Source organism: Pholis gunnellus (genome assembly GCF_910591455.1).
Source record: "Pholis gunnellus genome assembly, chromosome: 12".
NCBI classification, from domain to species: Eukaryota; Metazoa; Chordata; class Actinopteri; order Perciformes; family Pholidae; genus Pholis; species Pholis gunnellus.
The window spans coordinates 22,377,026-22,396,996 of NC_136539.1; the positions used below are offsets into that span (position 1 = coordinate 22,377,026).

A 19,971-nucleotide genomic window follows, 5' to 3' on the forward strand; every position below is an offset into this window, starting at 1 on the left:
CATGCAAAAATTAAGACTTAATAATCTTTAAAACTTTCCTTATCAAAAATATACTGCTTAAGACTAAATACATCAACGTTATTTAGCGCTTTTTATTCCACCTACAGGAATCTCAATTATCTCACCTATAGGAGTTTCATAGTACTTTCACCTTAAGGTCTTTTATAGTATTTCCACCGATAGGAATTTTTTATTTATTCCCTCTATGTCTTTTAACAATTTGACAGTCAAATCAGAATTATGTCACTCAGAATTTTACTATACTTGTCATTAAACCGTGAATTAGTTAGTGGGGTTCAAAACACTGTTACTGAATACAAGTTCCTATATTACGGTTTTAGGACGTCCCGGGGAACATTCCACACCTTCGCAGCCGTCCTTTCCTCCTCACACACCGACAGCAGCAATGCAGAAAGTTTGCTTTACCTTTGTGTTGAGCTCATGTTCAGTCTGTGAGAGAGCAACGCTCGCCCCGCTCGGGCATGTGGTCCCCGTGGAGTCCTCCTCCTGGCTGGCTCGCCAAATGTTGTGTTTTTTTTGTCGTTGATGAGCCGCTTCTTTGACTTTACCTAACGGCTGGCTCAGTAACTGTTCTCTATGTGACTCGTGGTGAGACACCACAGCATCTCACTCTTAGGAACTCAGTAACGAACCCCCACAGAACACACCAGAGATTGGATTTTCTTCAGTTCATGCAGATTTATTTGCATCACAAAGTGTACAAGTAAACGGAGCTGTCCAGAGTCAACTAACTTCACAATAGCATTGTTCATTATTTTATACCTCCATTCTACCCTAAGATAGATAGATGGATAGATTTATTACAATGTTTCAATGCTACTCTGTTCACACATTTCTGTATTCTGTTTTTCTGTAGATTTATGTACATTTTTTTTTTTATTTCACACTTTTTTGACAATGTAAATGTATATTTCCCACGCCAATAAAGCCCCTTTTGAAATCGATTAAATTGAATAGAATAAAAAGATAACCAACATCTATTTATAGATATGGTGTGTCTGATAATATTGTGGCAGAAGATTGTCATAGAATACTACTTGAAGCGCCTCTGAAACTTGTGACTTCCTCAAAAGTGAATATATTTAGAAGTTGAAACCAGCAACACGTTCATCATTTAACAGCTGAACGTCTTCATGAGCGATGGAGGAAATCTACGCCAACGTTGAATATGACAAGTCTGAAGTTTCCTCAAGACCTTCAAGAACTCACACAGGTGAGAATGATCAGTGTGTGCTTCATCCTCTGATCACTGTTTGTGTACTTTACTGTATTTACTGTGTTCAGGTCCCAGGAGCTCAGAGAGCAGATCTCATGGAGCTGTTGTTCTGTCTCTGGGGCTGCTGAGTGTTTTCCTGCTGGCTGGACTCATCGGCCTCGGTGTCCACTGTGAGTCTGAGTCATGTTTGACTTCACTTATGCTTTGTTGCCCTCCTTTATGCCCTTCACGTATGTATAATGTGTTTTTATTTTTATTTTCTGGCTCATTTGCCTCCATTTGTTTTGTTTGTTTGAAATTTCAAAGTCATTTTTAAATATATATATTCATACATAAGACATATACAACAAAGTACAAGTACTTTGATATCGCACTGAAAACAAACTGTTAAATTGTAAAAAATATATATACTTACATCTCTGAGGGCCATTAGTAATTTGTCATATTGGGCTGTATACAAATCGAATCTAATTGAATAGAAAAAACAGGCTTGTTACTTCCGTGTGAATATGTTTGTAGGAAATTATTGTTGTTTTTTTGCATGTCCTTCCAACATCAGGACCAAATCTCATCCAAATAGACGGGACAATAACGTAATGAGATAATGCCTCAACTTGTAATACAAAAAAAGTCTTAATGTAAGTAATCAACTGGGGAAATTTCATGGTGATATTCATTAGTTATGATGTCAACCCTATTAACCTGTTGCATATCCCCTCAGTGAGTAATTAAACAATTGTTTTTGTCGGGTTTCCTTAAGATGTTATTGTTTTTAAATTGATTCAGTTATGAAAGACAAGACTGTTACATTTCTCTTTTGTTCTTAGATTTAGTTTCCTTTTGTATTTTCTTTGTCAAAGACAAATGTTATTGTTAATAAAACCAAAACAGATCAGGTCCCATTGACATAAATGTCCTTGTCATTTTTAATCTTCCACCCGCTAGTTATTTGGTATCTGAGATCCAGTAACAAACATCAGAGCGTCTCTTGGTTTGCTTCAGACTTGGTCTCCGTTCAGCGTTCAGCTGCAGAGCTCTTCACTCTCAGAGCCGACCTGACTGAGCAGAGAGACCGGCTGAACGTCAGCCTCGTGGGAACGCTGAACCGTCTGAGTAAGTGAACGCAACACAAACAGCCTCGTCTACAGGAGCCACATAGTGAAAATAATCTGTAATCTCAGTTCTGCAAAAACGGATCTACGATCAACAGGTGCGCTGTCAAACATGTGGAGTCCAATAGACTCTGTTCACATGTTGACTGTTCAGAATGAGGCTTTATCTGCAACAAACAAATGAACATAAACAGAATACAGAAATGTTTGAACAGAGCTATGTAGTGTTGCAACATTATAATAAAATATATAATACAAATAATAATACAGATAATATTGCTCTTTAAGACATATGTAAATATACAGAATAGTAAAATTGTCAATTCTCAGATAAATCTAACTAAAAAATACAAATAAAACTTGTAGGGAGTATAGTTTTGTACCCGTCTTTTATCAGATTTTTGTCTCGATATTACCGTTTTTTTGTCACCAATCCTGAATACTAATCAGGCAACATTTATTGTCATATTATTTGTGTGTTGAAATCTCCTTCCAAGTCTCAAATGTATTTTCAATCAGTGTGTCATGACAGATGTGTGAGGGAGAAACAAAGTGAGAGAAACAGAGACACACATTTGTGTTTTCCAACTGCTTTCACGTACCTGCACCAATTCATAATAATTAGATATGTGCAAGTATAAATTGGAAACGTCTGGACACCAAATATGTGTGTTTTTTAGCCTCCATACTTGCATCTTTGGCGCATGCTCTTGTCTGATTGTATTAAGTTTCATCGTTTCCTGCAGAGAGGCCGTGTCCTGCAGGATGGAGGATGTTCAGTTGTGCCTGTTATCTCGTCTCTGAAGAGTCCGGTTCCTGGGACAAAGGAAGACTAGACTGCAGAGACAGAGGAGCAGATCTGGTGGTCATCAGCAGCACCGAAGAACAGGTAGAGCGTACCATATGTGTGTAACTTTCATACACAATTAAATGTGGATAAGACAGAGATGTTGTTCATAGGTTAAGGTAGTTCAATCACACAGCAGTGCAGAAATCTTGGTGTAATTGTAAAGAAGTCTTGTGTGGACGAGTCTCAAGTCAATGTATGTGCGACAAAACTCCAGACCCCATCTTTGCCACAAATTTAAGAGATCAAAATGATTAAAATTCGTCCACTTTCTATTTCAACAAAGGATACGTCCACGAATGTCTGAACCAAATGTTGAGATATATAGAGGAGAAAACGTGCACCTCCTGGTGGCGCTAGAGGACGAAGAATATCCCCAAAGAGGATCATTATAAAATAAAACAAGAAAACAAATCATAAAAGGAAGAAGAATATTGATATTGAAATGAATGGATTGGAAATGCAAGTAGCATCAAGCCTTGAATTTCCACTTTGAACCACAAACGTCCACCTCATGATGGCGCGAGGGGAGAAACAGAAACAGAATAACCAGCAGTTTGTTGTTGTTGTTGTTTTTTTTACCGTAACAAATCATACACATTGTATTTGAATGATTTATTAAAGTTCAGTTCATGCTGTTCTACGTTCAACACCTTGAAAACCTGACATTTACATGTAATATTAAAACAAAATGTTATTTTTGTTGAACAGAGCTTCCTCTCCAACGTCACAGAGACAGAAACTCAGGCTTGGATTGGTTTGACTGACAGAGTCGAGGAGAAGAGCTGGATGTGGGTTGATGGAGCTCGGCTGTCTCTGAAGTAAGAAATGTTAAATATGAACAAAAACACAAACGTTACTGGAATTGATTTATTGTGGTTGTGCACTGGAATCAGAAATAACACTCAGCATGTGAACAGCATGTCTGATGGTGAAATATCTTTTACCCAGTAAAACCAACAGATGGTGCAACGCTTCTTTATATAAATTATTATTATTATTCCCTCATTTAAGATTATTTGTGTGAAAATATAAAAACATGTAGAAAAAGAGACTTAAGTACGGAAAGGTAATGCACTCAAAAATATTTTCCCAGTTTTTCTGAATTGGTGAGATAAGAATATTGAAACTTAATGAAAAAAATAATCTATAAGATGAAGATTTTAAAGATTTTTCCACATTTTTGATTGTGCGGATGCTGTTATTAATTTTGGCTCGGTTTCATGGAGGCAAACATGTCCTGCCTGGTTGGTTTAGTCCGGCTTTATTTAGGTTTATTATTTGTATGACATACAACGTGTCTTTAAGGACGTTAAATTCTCAATCTGATCAGCTGGACATTGCGCCGTTTCTCGAGGATCGGTTGGACCGATATGTCGTACTTCACTGATAACGATCGGGTGATATAACGATCAGGCAGTCGGGACATGTTTGCTTCCATGAAATCAAGCTGTAAATGAGAAGCTCTCACAGGAATCTGAGGCTCGTCAATTCAAACAAACGGGTTCAAGTGAATGCATCGCGCCTCCGTACTTAAGTGCCTTAAAGCAGCATTTATTGGTCTTTTATTGCTTTGAATTGATTTTTGGCCACTTGGGACAAGTTGAAAACACAAAATTACAATAAATCATAAAAAAAACTGAGCAAAGCAACATCAGCATCATTCATTGGAGGTGTGTTTGTTTCCACCTCTTGACTTTAAGTCTAATATTCAATCAAAGTGCACTTCCATTGAGCGGAATGTTCCACTGAGTTCACCGGCTGGTTGCTAACTCGGGCTCTCTGTCCCTGCAGCAGCAGCAGCAGCACATCGTTTAAGTCTTAACATTTCCTGGTGAATAGACATGAACAACGTCATAACTGTTGACCTGTTAGGTTCTGGCGGAAAACTCAGCCCGACAATGGTGGTGGACACGGTGAGCTCGGGGAGGAGGACTGTGCTCATATCACATCTGGAGAAAAGAACTCAAAGAACTGGTATGATTCGTCTTGCGGTGTCAGTCTGAGATGGATCTGTGAGAAAAGGTTGTAGGATTGGTGCATGATGAAGTTTTGAGATAAAACATTTGTGAATTCATTTCTTTTTTTCTTGGATTGCAGACTTGATGGCTTGCTTTATTAATAAGGAAAAAACATTTATAATTTGGTCCTCAATCCACCTAAAGATGGCTTGTTTCTGCTCAGCAAAGTCCATCCCATAGTAAAGCTTCTGTTGTTCAAGTCTCTGCTCCTGCGTGTGAATCCTCTTGTCTCTCAGATTCTGCGTCAAATGTCTTATTTAACATCTGGACGAGACAGGGATCAACCACAACGTGCCACCCTTCAGCACTTTCACAATGATGGTACAGTCTGCTTTCACTTCTCAAATAACTGAGGAGGATTTTCCCACACAGATTTTTATCGGTAATAAAAAAAAACTGATTTTGACTACTAAAACTTCTCACGGTTCTATTTTTTGTATTTGGCGGTCAAAAAGGTTCAAAGAAATCAAGCAGCATGGGTAAAAGTTAAACCGCCATCACACCTGCATCAAGTGTGACGAGCACGTCTGTAAAGACCAGATTGGTTTCACGCTGCAGCTCCTGCTGTGAAATAGAGAAAAAGAAACACTGTAAAAGTGTCCCTTTGATAGACATTACATGATGAAGTGCATTCCCCACGAGGAACCGTCCTCGCTCCATTCCTCTTCACCATCTACACCTCGGACTTCAAACACGACTCTGCCAACTGTCGCCTGCAAAAGTTCTCTGACGACGAGGATGGAACCGCCTCCAGGTCAACTCTGGTAAAACCAAAGAGCTGGTGGTGGACTTCTGCCGGGGTAAACGCTCTCCTCTGATACCAGTGAACATCCAGGGAAATGAACTTTGTGTCTGTTTCAGGTTTATGAAATGAATGTGCTTTTGCTCATATCACGTCTGTGAGATGGTAATTGAGGGTTTCTGTCCTCTTTCTCAGGCTGGTGGCGCTTGTTTCATTCATTTCTCTTTTTTTCCACCATGACACTTTAAAACGTACTCCACCTTGAGTAAATTGTTGGAGGAAACTCACAGTACTTGTCATTCTTTTACCATTATGTATACACGGACTATCTTCACAAAATGGTAGCTAATACTACTGTATATAACAACCTAACCTTTTTAAAGAATATACTTTTTTTTTTTTAAATGTCACTCTGGGAAACAAGCTGCTGAATTGGAGCCATTCATCTTGTTAATTAGTAGCGTTCAACCTTTATTTTCATAAGATAAATGAGCTCCTGTGACGACACGTCAACAAGTATGAAGCACACGCCTTAAAGGTAATATTTACTCATGGTGTGGTGTTGAACGTGCTGCGAGGGAGGCCAACCAGCACGTAGTCCTTCTGTGGGAGCAGAAGAAGTCCGTCTGGCGTGACCGGACCTTTGACTTCAGCCACAGGATCGAGTCAGCTGTTCTTCTCCGGAGGTTTCCGTCAGCAGACATGGCGACCATCGGGCAGATCATCTTCTGCAGGTGAGGCCACGAGGTTTGAGTGTTTTCTCGACTGCTGGTGGTTCAACGCGTAAAGGTCTCAGCAGTGGTGGGAAGTAACGAAGTACTGTTAGTACTGTGGTTCAGTGGTCTTTTTATTATGCTACTGTATACTTCTACATAACATTCCAGAGGGCAATATTGGACTTTTTACTCCACTTTCTTTTGAACAGCTCTAGATACTGGTTTCTTTTTCAGTATAATTAATTATTAAACCAGCGATGTCTCCTATAGGAGCCCCTTGTCTCATTCCAGATGTCTATTTGTTGGCTGTTTCAATAAAGTGACATTTGACTTATAAAACAGTTTAATGTAAACGACAGTTCAAGGCCCAAAGAGGTGAAATGATCTAATATTTCACAAAAAAAGGCAAACATTTCATGATCCCGTGCAGGGGTCCCATCAGGGACTAAACTACCAAACTGTATATGACAATCTAATAATAGTGTAATAATATATTCGGTCATCGGTGGTTTTTCTGCAGAACTTTTGGTGCTTTAAGTACGGTTTGCTCATAATACGTCTGTACTTTTACTTCAGTAAAGTGTTTAATGCAAAACGTATACCTCTAAAAGAGTACTTTTATACTTCTACTTCAGTAAATGATGTGCAAACACACTTCTTTCACCGGTGGACGTCTGCAATGTCCACAGCAGTCAAAGCTTCTTGTTCTGGTTGCTGTGAAGTTGATCTGCAAGTTGATTTTAGCCGCTCGTCTGTTCAATGACACTTTCCTGTGTTCGTGTGTCTCTTTGCGTGCAGCATGATAATCCTCATCGTCATATTCGGGGCGGCCATCATCCTCATCTTAGCCTTGTCCTTCTCAGGTAAGAACATCCGGATTCCTCGTGAGATCCTGTCAGTGTCCTGTCAGTGGCAGGCTCTGTCGGGCCTGAGGGGACACGTGGCGTGTGTGTTCAGCTCACGCAGTTAATTCTTTGTGTGTGTGTGTGTGTTTGTGTGTGTGTGTATGTGTGTGTGTGTGTGTGTGTGTGTGTGTGTGTGTGTGTGTGTGTGTGTGTGTGTGCAGCTTTATGTGTGATGTTCTATGTGCATTTGAATGCTGTTGAATTTCCTTCTAAGATAATTCAATTTGTGCGGAGGCATCCATTGGAAGATGATAAGAAACCTGCACACATCTTGTTCCTGTTTGTTTAATGTAGACCAGGTTTGACCACAGGTGTGGTTGAGTTCAGGCTTCCGGTAGGAGGGTGAGGTTACTAATCATGTAGTCAATTATCAGGCTATCAATCATATCTACATGGAATAATAAGGGGAATGAAGAAGCTGTGTGTTCCTAAAGGAACAGTGTGAGGGGTTTAGCAGGGTTTATTGGCAGAAATGGATTATAATATTCATAACTATGTTTTCATTAGTGTATAATCACCTTAAACTATGAATCGTTGTGTTTTTGTTGGCTTAGAAAGAGCCATTTATATCTACATAGGGAGTGGGTCCTCTTCACGGAGTCGGCCATGTTTCTACAGTAGCCCAGAACAGACAAACCTAACACTGGCTCTAGCGTTTTGCTTTTCCACATTACCTGAAGGTAGTGATGGGTACCACAACTCAGTAACAAACGGGCCCTGCATGGTGCTCAATTATTAAAGACCAGAGAATTGATAAGCCCCGACGTTATTGGTCCTTTTTTATAATTTTCTAATGTTTAGGTGTAATTTATTATCAAGCTTCAGCACTGAGCTCCTTCAACTACACACACACACACACAGAAGACACAAAGTATCCTCATGCAACAGTTTGAATGATATCCTACGAAGTTACTCCTCATTTTTCAATGATCCTGTTTTAAATTGTAAGTTTTTAAAGCAATTATTAAGTCATGAAGAAGAAGCAGTATCAATAAGAGTAGCTGCCAATAGTAATACAATCCTAAAGATACCTATCCCTACCTGAAGGCCACTGTAGTTTGCTTTGATGAGGGGTGAGCAGGGCTTAGTTGGTTGCATTCTGCCACCTCACCACTAGATGGCACTAAATCCCACGCACTGCCCCTTTAAAACAAATCTTACATTTGCACCAAAAGTGAGACTCTGTCAAAGCTGATAATGTATTCTCCAACATGAGTTTGTGACTGGGTCCTGGTCCTGGTCCCACAGGACAATTGTCCGAGGTGATGAGCGACAACATGGCGCCCACTGCCAACCTCGGCAACGACGAGCTTCTCAGCTGCTATCTGAACACAAAGACTCAACCGGCCAGAGTCACAGAGATGTCGGTCACCTGGCAGAAGACGGGGCTGACGGGGTCCGTTTACCGGTATCAGAACGGAGAGCCGTCTCTCGGCGACCAGGACCCGCAGTTCAAAGGGAGAACCCAGCTCTTCCCCGGCGCTTTGGTGGAGGGTAACGCCTCTCTGCTGCTGAGGGGCGTGGGACGAAGCGACGGGGGGGAGTACACCTGCACCATCAGCTCCTCTGGTGGTGGTGGGAAGGTCAAGATTCACCTCAAAACTGCAGGTAGGATGACTCGCCTTTCCAGTTTCACTGTGTGTTAGCTTTGACGGTGAATCTCTCAGAGAAAATGTAGATGATATAAACATGTGATATGTAGCTATAAGCAGATATAACGTAAACACACTAAAAGTACAACTTTTTGTGTGTTTTATCAAATGTTTATATACTGCTTATTAATGCTAAATAAGGGGTTAAAGGAAACATTGGTAGTCTACTAAGCTCTTCCCTCTCTATTCTCTTTAACTGTATTGTTATACCCTTAATTACACTTCATTTATTTTCTTTTTTTCTGGATGTTTTATGATGATTTGAAAAGTCAGATTCATGCTTTTATTCTCTCAGCCTTTTCGGCCCCCACATTTAAATTCACCAGCGGCACCCTGACTGCTGAGGCTCCCCGGTGGTTCCCCAAACCAAACGTGACATGGTCGGACTTTTACGGGAACGTCCTGAATGGAAGCACGAGCTTCACTGAGCAGCCTGTGGGGATATTCAAGGTTGTCAGCACGCTGCAGCCAGTCAACGTCAGCGAAACATACAGCTGCAGGACTGAAAATGATCTGGTGACGGCCGTCTCTAAAGCAACCGTAACAGGTAATCTTCTGCAATATGAATGTTTTTACAAGGATATCTGAATGTCAGAATCTCTTGAGTTGATGTGTCACGAATTGGCGTGTTGATTGTTGGTTAAATCAGGTGACAACCTCTGGGTTTGACAAGTGAAGCCAAAGCTTCATGTGTTAAAGCTGCATTCTCTCTAATGTCCACCAGGGGGCGACTCCTCTGGTTGTATAGAAGTCTATGAGAAAATGACTCTACTTCTCTCTTGATTTATTACCTCAGTAAACATTGTAAACATGAGTTTATGGTCTCAATCTCTAGTTTCAAGTCTTCTTCAATACAGCATGATGTTCATTTAGTCAAATAGACCAGAAAGCAGCTTTAGGGTCCTGCTTTAATTCGGATTAGATTTAGTATTAATGTGTCTCTGAGTTGTCGCTTCAGCTTCATGGAAGTGCAACACTGACATGTTCCTGTAATTTTTCTGACGTCTAGCAGATTTATCTACATAAAAAAGTATAAATATATTCAGGTTTTTATCAGCGTGCACAAAGGTAAAATCCAAACAAAAACTTGACAAAAGCTTAAATGAGATCAAATTAAATACATATAAAAATATAATTTGAATCTCCTCTCTTATTTTGCAGGTCCTGGTGTTACAGAGAACACATACTTCACCTTCAGCGCTGCATCCTCCCTGCTGACATCAACACACCTGAGCATTACGACCAGTGTCCTCTGCATCTATTACCTCACCTAATTACACACACACACACACACACACACACACACACACACACACACACACACACACACACACACACACACACACACACAGACACACACAATGAATGCTTAATTTATTACAGAGGGCGTTGTTACAATGTAACATAAGTTTTACCAGAATCAACATTTCTTTTTTACTTTCTTAGGTGTATGTACCAAGTTTTAAGTTAAGGCGCCATCTAGATTTTCTTTATAATATAAGTCATAAAATAGGATGGATAGCCATCGATGTGGAGAAACTGCAGAAAAATAATATAATAAAGAATTTAAACAATATATTAAATGTCAGCGTATACAATGATCTTATGATATAAGTACCCTATAACCCTAACGTTGTTGTATGACTGAGTTAATTAATAAATGCATTGTTCTGAAGTGGGTCGATTTCTTTCAAAGTTTGTGATGTCAAAGGAGAAAATGCAGCTTTAAAAAAACATATACATGTTTTTCTTTTTCATAAAATGATAGGAAACATTATAAATATCTGCCATCAGATCAGTTTTATTTCTTGCAAACAATAAGACAGTGAACTATAGAATCTGTCCATCCAACATGTTGCTCTGTCCTGCCAGTAGATGGGGACACTCAGAGTCCCAGACTGATACTGACGAGTCCTGGAAAGTCTTTGGACCACCCCCTGATAAGTCCAGAGAGGCTTCCTATTGGTCTAGTTGTGAGTGAGGCGTCAAATGTCCCAGGGAGCCGTGAACGCAGCCAACTTCTCCCGAGGAAAAGTGGGACTTTCCGGTGGGATTTGAGGCGCTTCGGTGTAATTACAGAGTGTTTGTAGTCACAGTGTGGAAAGCTGCTGGTGTAGTTCCATGTGTTGTTCTGAGGGAAGTTCTCTTTCGGTCCTGACGGGTTGGTGGAGCTCGGTGGGTCTCACGGTGGGTCTCACCGGTGTGTTTGTGGCACCAGAAGTCTCCAAAAACAGACGATGTCTCAGTCTGAACGGAGAGAAAACGCGGAGGAGTCGAAGTTAAGCTCGGAGCCGCAAAACGGAGTCCTGGTGAACCCGAGAGCGGTGTGTAACGGCTGTAAACGCTTGTACCGGGACCCTAAGATCCTCCCGTGTCTGCACACCTTCTGCTCCGACTGCATCGGCCAGCTGGAGCCGTTCTCGGTGTCCTCGCGCAAGAGTCCGGAAAACGGCAAGAGCGAGGCGCCGCAGAGGGACCGACCCGCCGTCACCGTCACGGTGCTCTGCCCCGACTGCGACTCCGAGGTGGACATCCCTCCGTCGGGACCGGGAGGGCTGAGCACCGACCACCTGGCGCTGGACGAGGTGTTCCTGGAGACCCTGGTGACGGACGGCCCGCTGGGATGCGACCTGTGCGGCGAAGTAGGCGCCGAGAGCCGCTGCGACGTCTGCTGCGTCAACCTGTGCGCGTTCTGCTGCCAGGCGCACAGGTAGAGTCTCTTCTATTCGGTTCTGTTCTATTCTATTCTGCTGCCAGGCGCAAAGGTAGAGTCTCTTCTATTCGGTTCTGTTCTATTCTGCTGCCAGGCGCACAGGTAGAGTCTCTTCTCTTCTATTCTAGTCTACTGCCAGATGCACATGTAGAGTCGGTTCTATTTTATTCCATTATATTAATTAATACTGTCTCATATGAGGAAGAAAAGCTTAAAATCCTCACATTTGTGAAGCTCTAATCAGCCGATATCCGGTTCTAATGTGTTTCATTTTGAGCTGTCGTACTAACAGACTAACAAGGTTAAACTCTTATTTATCTATTCTACTCTGCTGTCCAGCTCAGAGGTAAGTTCTATTCTATATTATTCTGTATTTTTACGTCGTATTCTCTTCTCTTCTCTTGCAGTAAACTTCTGATCTCCATCTCTATTTTTTTTTCCAGATGTGATGTTGAACTGGACCTTTTTATTCTCTCCTCAGGCGGCAGAAGCGAACAGCGTCTCACTCCGTCCAGCGTCTGGAGGATCTGAAGTCTCGCGGTCGTCTGTGCCGCCCGGTCCTCTGCTCGCTGCACCCCGGCCAGGAGCTCCGGCTCTTCTGTCAGCCCTGCGACCTGCCCGTCTGCCTGGAGTGTGCCGCCACGCTGCACCGCGACCACGGCTGCTGCCCCACCCGTGACGTGATCGATCGACACGGAGAACGCATCCGAGAGGTGGTCACGGTGCACCTGAGACCTCGCATGGAGCGCCTGAAGGACTCACTGCAGAAGGTGCAACAGAGTTTCATTTAGACTGAAAGCAAAGTTTATTTTTAGATGTGTTTGCTCGACTCATTTTAGCTCACTTCATGTAGTTTTATGGTTATATCGTTAATCACAAGTTCAGGCTTCACAACAGCCGTGGATGGATCACTGAGCAGGTCTACCGGGAACAGATCCAGGAGACCAAAGTGTTAGTGGTTCTTCTGGCCTTCACATACAAAATATCACTGAAAGAGACACAAACCAACAGGAAGAGACACAAAAGAACTACAAAAAGACACCAAATATCCACAAACTGACACAAATAACCTCAAAGAGTCATAAAATGACAACGAAGAGACACAAAACAACTGCAAAGACACAAAACGACTGCAAAAAGACACAACATGACTACAGAGACAAAAAACAACAACAAAAAGAGGCTAAACAACTATAAATTCTGTCTTGGTCCGATGTAGGAGAGGTGGTTAGACTTCCTTCACGTCATTGTCTCATAATCCGTCTTACCACTAGGTCCACATTAGACCACGTGGATTTTAAAACCTGTAATTCAACATGACGTAATAACCCACAAACCACCTCCTTTAAGTTTTGAAGTCATAAACTGAAAACCTGTCGTAACAATAATGTTTCTTTCCCCACTCGATTTAAAAGTATTTTCAAACTAAACCTTTTGTTTCCACTGTTACAGGTGGAAGTATCCCAGGAGGCCTTGCAGGCCCGCGTGGATGCCACAGCGACCGAGGTGAGGGCGTTTGCGCGAGCGTACGCCAGCGCTGTGGAGAACCACTGCCTGTCTCTGCTGCACCGCCTGGAGGAGCTCCGTGTCCAACGCAGGTACGGCACCACCGACATGTTCTATTCTTATGGGAGGTTAATGGAGTGTACGATTATCTTAAAAGCAAGCACGGGGCAGTATGAAGCATCTCAAGGAATATTCCTGTCAATTTAAAAAAAGAATACCTCAAAGTGGGACCACTTTGCCCATTTTATGTTATTACTCCGACAGGAACCAGCTCCACCTGCAGGCGGCTCAGCTGCAGCAGGCTATGCTGGACGTCGGCGGCGGCGTGGAGTTTGCCGAGAGGCTGCTGAGCTGCGGCTCGGACGCGGAGATCCTCAGCGCCAAAGGAGTGACCCTGAGGAGACTGACCGGCCTGGCGGAGACCGGCTACGACCCCCACCCGGCAACCGTGGCCCCCGATGACGGCAGCGGCATCAGCTTCATGGCCAGGGAGCCAGCGGGGGAGGTGGAGGGCTACCCGCTGGTCGGCGTCATCAACTCCAAGACGGTGGACCTCAGCAAGTGCACCGTGGAAGGAGACGGTAGACCCGCACTCATGCAAATATGTTCTGTTTTAAGAGAGCTTAAAGCTTCTTCTAATGTTCCGTACATCACTAAAAGTGTTTTCTTTAAACATGTATTTCAGAGATTTCGGTAAGCTATTTTATCTTAATTAGGTTAATTATAGTAATTCTAATCCTTTTGAATTCTCTTCATTTACATTTTTTTATTTTTTTTATTTTACTGTCTATGTAGCCTGTAATTGCTCATTTTTTATTTCTAATGAGCCACTGACATACTTTTGAGTTTGAAACTACTTTTATAAAACAACAACAACAACATGGAGGCTCATAGTCTGAACTAGGAAAACAAACTTTATTACTCATTTTAACTTTGACAAAGGCAGAGCAGACCATCCTTCTGTTCTTACCTTTCACAATAAAAGCCCTGTCCATGTGACATTCAGAGTATATTCGCTATGCCCCTTTTATCCTTAGAATTGCTGATCCGGTCACTTTTCCTCAACATTACATTATTCACGTTTTCAATCAGTGTATCATCAATTGAGTTATGTTTTGTTTTTAAAAGCTGTGGTTGTAGTATTCATCCAGAGCACCAATTATTTTAGATATTTATTTTGTATTTCTATGCCACAACTATCTCCAGAGCTCTCCCTGTGGGAGAAGCTGCAGGCGGGAGGTGGGGAGTGAAGGGGATCGGGTAAGGGTGGGGGAGAGGGGGAGGGAGGGAGGGAGGAGGTCTCTGGAGCAGTTAAAGACTATTGTTAACCTTCCTGGGTGCTTCGGCTCAAAGACTGAAAGAATTCCTGTGGGGCCGAAGGAATGTGGAGGCGACTCAACAGGCCCGAAGGCAGCGAGGAGACGTTGACTCTCAAACAAGGAAACACCTCCAGGTGACCATGAAAGAGGCTGCGGGACATCTTCAGGAGGCAGGAGGAAAGACATGTAGTTCAAACTCCAGAGTGACAGAAACACACACACAACCTCAGTTTAGACACGATGCTCGTCAGATAATGACGCTCCTGCTACGCACAGTAGCTACAGGGCAGAGAAAGGTCAGATTTGTGTGTCGACTGTTAGAAAGCAGAACTCTTTCAGGTTTACTGGCGATCATCCGCCTCCTCTCTGTGTGATTAGGAGGGTTTGAAGAGGTGGATTTAAACCAGCTGTGTCTGTAACGGTGACAGATGCCGGGAGCTTTAATCCACTGATGATTCACACGCATTAGCAGCAGCAGTGATGGTGTGTTTTTTAACACAATAATGAGATTGATATAAATCTTCTCGTCTCAATCTCAGGAAGGGAAAAAACACCATCTGCACACGTGACACAATAGTAGCAGCGGGGATGCTAGCAGTAGAAGCTAAAGCAGCAATAGCTTCAGTAACACAAACTGAACACAAACGATGTCGGCTATAACACAACAACAACAGCAGCTGATGAATATCCTCAGCGATGGTGAAAGTTAACAAAACACTTAAGTAATGATGGGATGTTTTTTTTAGTTCAGGTCTGCAGCAGCAGCTGTGTCTGGAGTCACACTGGACTCCGGCTGCAGCCCCCGTGTGTTTAGGGGGGAAAGTGGCCGACGTCGGCGCTCGGTAGGGGGTCGTTTCGAGGGGTGAGATGGTGTGTGTGACAAGACGAATGACTCGGCGTCTCCAGTCTGTGGCGTGTCTGAGTGATCCAGTGTCTCTTTAAATGGGATCTTGGTTTTTGGTCGTCACCGTCTTGTTTTTTTACAATTTTGATGCCATTTGCGTGTCCGTCTGTAGCTTGGAAAAATGTGAAATAAATGTAAATAAATAAAATGTGAATTATGTCCGTAATGCTACATATACAACACAAGGGTAAATAAAAAGTGCATTGAACACTTTTTTAGTAACATACTTATTATTCGCTCGGGTGGAAGGTGTGAAGTCTTTTCAAGTCAAGAGGCTAAAGTACAAGTCAGGTCACGAGTCATTGGTGCTAAAGTCAAGTTGCAGCTGACCTTCTGACCTTTAACCCCTCCTGCTCACAGGTCTGCAGAGGGGCGTGGAGGGTCAGCAGGGACACTTCACGCTGGTGTGCCGAGACTCTGCTGGGGAGCAGGTGGAGCGAGGTGGAGAGCACGTCCTGGTCAGCATCGTCCACAAGGAGAAGAAGGACTGGTGAGCGGTCAGAGAGTCCGACCTGCTGTGTCAGCATTTTAGCTTTTTTTAACAGGCCGGTTAATAAATGCATTTCAACGGGGGCACAGTGAGCTTTTAGTCATCGACGATCCAGTTTTAGTTTCATAGTTGATGAACTTTTTCCCCGTCTGCCTCTCAGCTGCTCAGAGGTCAACAGAGCTCTGCCTCTGTGCTATTTATGTTCCTTATGTTAGAGGAGACGCTCCCTTTAAAGACCTCCACAAGATCACTCCAACAGCCTTTGTTTCTAAATATTCATTGCATTTTCTCATCCTCCATATTATCCATATAGTATTTGTAATAATAACAGTCACAAATAAACAAACAAAAAGAAAACCTGGGAGCTCTGAGGAGTGAATATAATATAATATATAATATAACAAACCAGAGTTGGTGATTGTTGGAACAGTGGAACGACTACCAAAGACGGTTTTGATGAGTTTTGTTTAGTTTCTGTCCAGTTTTAATGAAATGTGTTTCAATGATCAGCGAGGTTGAATTACTGTAGTCTGACTGGAGTTTGTTTTATTTGTTATTTATTACCAGATACCCGGGTACCTAAACTTGTTTTATTTATTATTTATTACCAGATACCCGGGTACCTAAACTTGTTTTATTTATTATTTATTACCAGATACCCGGGTTTTATGTATTGTACTGACAGTAGAACCTGTTTCTCTGATGATTTCTGTTCCTTCCCTTCAGCTCGTTGGAGGCGACGGTGGCCGATAACAGCGACGGATCCTACAGAGTTTCATTCACAGCTGAGGAGACGGGAGCTTACTCGGTGTGGGTCTGTGTCAGAGCTCAACACGTCAAGGTACCAGACTAATGGAGGCACGCAGGGAATGCATGCAGACGAAACGTTGTTTTCATGTTTTCGTTATTTATTTATCGTTCTATAAACTGTTATTAATCGCGTGTTGCAGCTGAGGACGGCGCGTTAGAGCAGGTAAATGTGAAGACGGGCTGAGTCGTGGTGTTCAGGGCTGTTCACGTCACTCTGACACGTTAAAACAACAAACGTCTCTGCAGGCGAAAGCACATGAAACCGGCTGACTGGGAGTTTTTTTATTTATTTTATACATTTATACTTATTTTCGGATACTTTTATTTCCTAATGCCACATTCAGTCTGTATCACACATGTATTGGTTTACTTATTTCCTCACTTATTTATTTCATAGGCATATTCAGTTTCATAGACAGTTTGAGTTATAGAACTACAGACAGACAGACAGACAGACAGACAGACAGACAGACAGCTGACTGAGCGTCTCTGTCCCGTCTCGTCCTGCAGGGTTCTCCGTTTCTTCTGCACGTGAAGAGGAAGTGGAGGCGTCACGGCGGGACGTTTCACTGCTGCTCCTTCTGCTCCAGCGGAGGAGCCAAAGAGGCTCGCTGTGGCTGCACAGGAGCCATGCCAGGTACACAGAGGAGGACCTCAAAGGGTCCCAGTGAACAAAACATAGTCCACGATGTTCTTTAAAAAGGACAGATGAAGGATCAGTCTTCTGTGTTCTTTGATTGGAACGCCTTCTGTGAACAGGTTTTGTGATCAGATCTCTTTTACTCTCCGTGTGCATTTTGTATTCAAACAAGCATCAGAGATGCTGAAGATACAACAACAGCTAAAAACAACGTTTTTTATGAATCACTCAGCCACGAGATGTGCTACATTTTGAGAAAAGAGGCACAATTTTCTCTTCTGTCATTATCACAAACATCATTTCCTTCTCCACCTAAAGCCGACACGACCACAAAGAGACGGATGAGTAGAGGGGGGGGGCAAAATAAATTACAGTTCTTCAGAGGCTGATGATGAGATACAACATTGTAAGAATATTTAAGAGTGTAATTATTCCACCGTAATAGTCATCCTGTTCACAGCTGCACTGATTTTGCTGCACATGAAGTCAGATATACAGTAGCTTTAATATATATAGTTGTTAATCTTATCTCATGTCTGTCTGTCTGCAGGAGGATTCAAAGGCTGTGGTCACGGTCATAAAGGACACCCCGGGAAGCCTCACTGGTCTTGTTGCGGCAGCACGGCGGAGCAGTCCGAGTGTTTGCCTCAGAGCGTGTTGGCTGCAGTTTCTCCTCACGGACACCTCCGGACCGTTGAGCTCTGAGGGGACGAGGAGACGAGGAGACGAGGAGACGAGACCTGTCCAGGTGATGCGAGTTAATAAAGGCGGATGGCAGCAGCCGAAAGGTGACTTTTGGTGTCTAAGCTCAGCCAACCGATGACGAGATGGAGAAAAAGACAATGAAATCCAATCGCAGCAGCTTGTGTTTCCTCCTGAATCACATAAAACGAGGTTTAACCAGGATTATCTTTATTAGTTCTCAACAGAAAGATGTGTGAAACCGTAGATAAAAACCTCGCTGAGGGCAGATCGTCCTCTTATTCAAGAGAGAAATCTGTTTCTTAATATCTTCTGTTTTAAACCTTGAAGCTGCTGTCGACTTCATAAAGGTGCTGAAATCAGTGTTTTATATCTTTAATGTAAAACTCATTCAAATAGAAACATTTAGAATCACCAAACTGTGGTACTTTTGTATTTTTATATCTTTCAGTCAAGGAAAATATATTTTGTAATTTAGTGCCTAAAAACCAATTGTAATGCTGAAATATATAAAGAAGTATTGTTAATACTCCACACTGTCACAAAGACAGTACATGGTACTGTACATGCTACAGAACAGACGTTACATTAAGGATCACGTTCATTATTCTGAAGTCACGACTGGTACGAAATAGAGCCGGACGATATTATCGGCCCAAATATTGAACTATAACTGCAGAAGATTTTTATCGGCATAAACGTCGGCTAATAAGTAAGATTCTGTGTTTGAGACGATTTACAAACGGTCGACGTTACGGAGTTCATGAGAGAGAAATGTAAAATACAAATTCTTGTTCTTAACTCTTTAATAAACTAATTTAAGGGAATCTCATCAAAATGTCAGTTTTCAAGAATTAGTGTTACAGTTAAAAACAAGAACTTAAAGACTTTTCTCTCTATTCTAAAGTAAAAACGTACTCTTTATCTTTCTTTCAGCATATTAAATAATAACTAGTTAGCCACTAAACATTGCCATATATTAACAAATAAACACTACTAATGTATTGTTCTATCTGGAAACACTGAGACCTGGAAGGAGCAGTCGGCCTCCTGTTGGAACACGAAGCTGCTCCTCTCCGGAGGACACGATGAGCCACTGAATGTGTATTTTCTGTGTCCTCGTCTTCGGTGTGAGAGTAAATAAATGTTTATTCTGCTGATGCAAATACTGGAGGAAGACTTCTCTTTTTGATTTGAGGTCCGACATCGATCCAAGACTAAAGAGTCGATATGCTGCTGCTGCTGTTCACGTACATTCATCTTAGTGGTGCTTTTGTCTGCTTCACTAGTTTTTACTGAGACGTTTAAGGCTGTACAATGAAAATAAACACACTGTAAACACGCGTTACCTTGCCTCTTTTCTTCATGGAACTGTGCTAAAGGAACAAAAGGACTATTTGCATATCAATATCTCACCCTGTTACCTTGAACCTAGTTCTTCTCTCATGCCTCCACGGTGAACAACGAGTTAAAAAACACGGACATGTCTTAATGAATGGAGGTAAATGAAAGCTACGTTTTAATAACGGCAAACTATATCAAAACATCTGTTCACAAACTCTCATACAACTTAATCCAGTGAGGCTGGGAGCGCTCGACTGGATAAATGAGGTCACGATCATTCTGTGAGAGTTTGTAAAGAGATGTTTTTGTTT

The 19,971-nt window shown here is 42.2% G+C and overlaps 3 protein-coding genes across 3 annotated transcripts; all 3 read left to right on the forward strand.

Annotated features, from left to right (window-relative positions):
- Positions 1-1,161: 1,161 nt before the first annotated feature.
- LOC306704098 (CD209 antigen-like protein C) lies at positions 1,162-5,964 on the forward strand (the record flags this gene model as incomplete). The annotated part of the gene is made up of 7 exons (XM_079170311.1): positions 1,162-1,234; positions 1,306-1,407; positions 2,240-2,350; positions 3,096-3,238; positions 3,908-4,017; positions 5,072-5,538; positions 5,673-5,964. 6 exons carry the CDS (start codon positions 1,162-1,164, stop codon positions 5,226-5,228), a joined length of 696 nt encoding a protein of 231 aa, XP_079026437.1. The 3' UTR covers positions 5,229-5,538; positions 5,673-5,964.
- A 574-nt stretch (positions 5,965-6,538) lies between these two features.
- Positions 6,539-10,901, forward strand: vtcn1 (V-set domain containing T cell activation inhibitor 1). The gene is made up of 5 exons (XM_079170663.1): positions 6,539-6,693; positions 7,474-7,538; positions 8,829-9,188; positions 9,528-9,779; positions 10,394-10,901. Exons 1-5 carry the CDS (start codon positions 6,662-6,664, stop codon positions 10,504-10,506), a joined length of 822 nt encoding a protein of 273 aa, XP_079026789.1. The 5' UTR covers positions 6,539-6,661; the 3' UTR covers positions 10,507-10,901.
- Positions 10,902-11,185: 284 nt separating this feature from the next.
- trim45 (tripartite motif containing 45) lies at positions 11,186-19,659 on the forward strand. Its single transcript, XM_079169640.1, has 8 exons — positions 11,186-11,942; positions 12,427-12,715; positions 13,398-13,543; positions 13,716-14,032; positions 16,035-16,164; positions 16,891-17,005; positions 17,485-17,611; positions 18,165-19,659. The coding sequence occupies exons 1-8, from the start codon at positions 11,470-11,472 to the stop codon at positions 18,317-18,319; spliced, it is 1,752 nt and encodes a 583-aa protein (XP_079025766.1). The 5' UTR covers positions 11,186-11,469; the 3' UTR covers positions 18,320-19,659.
- The last annotated feature ends 312 nt before the right edge of the window (positions 19,660-19,971 follow it).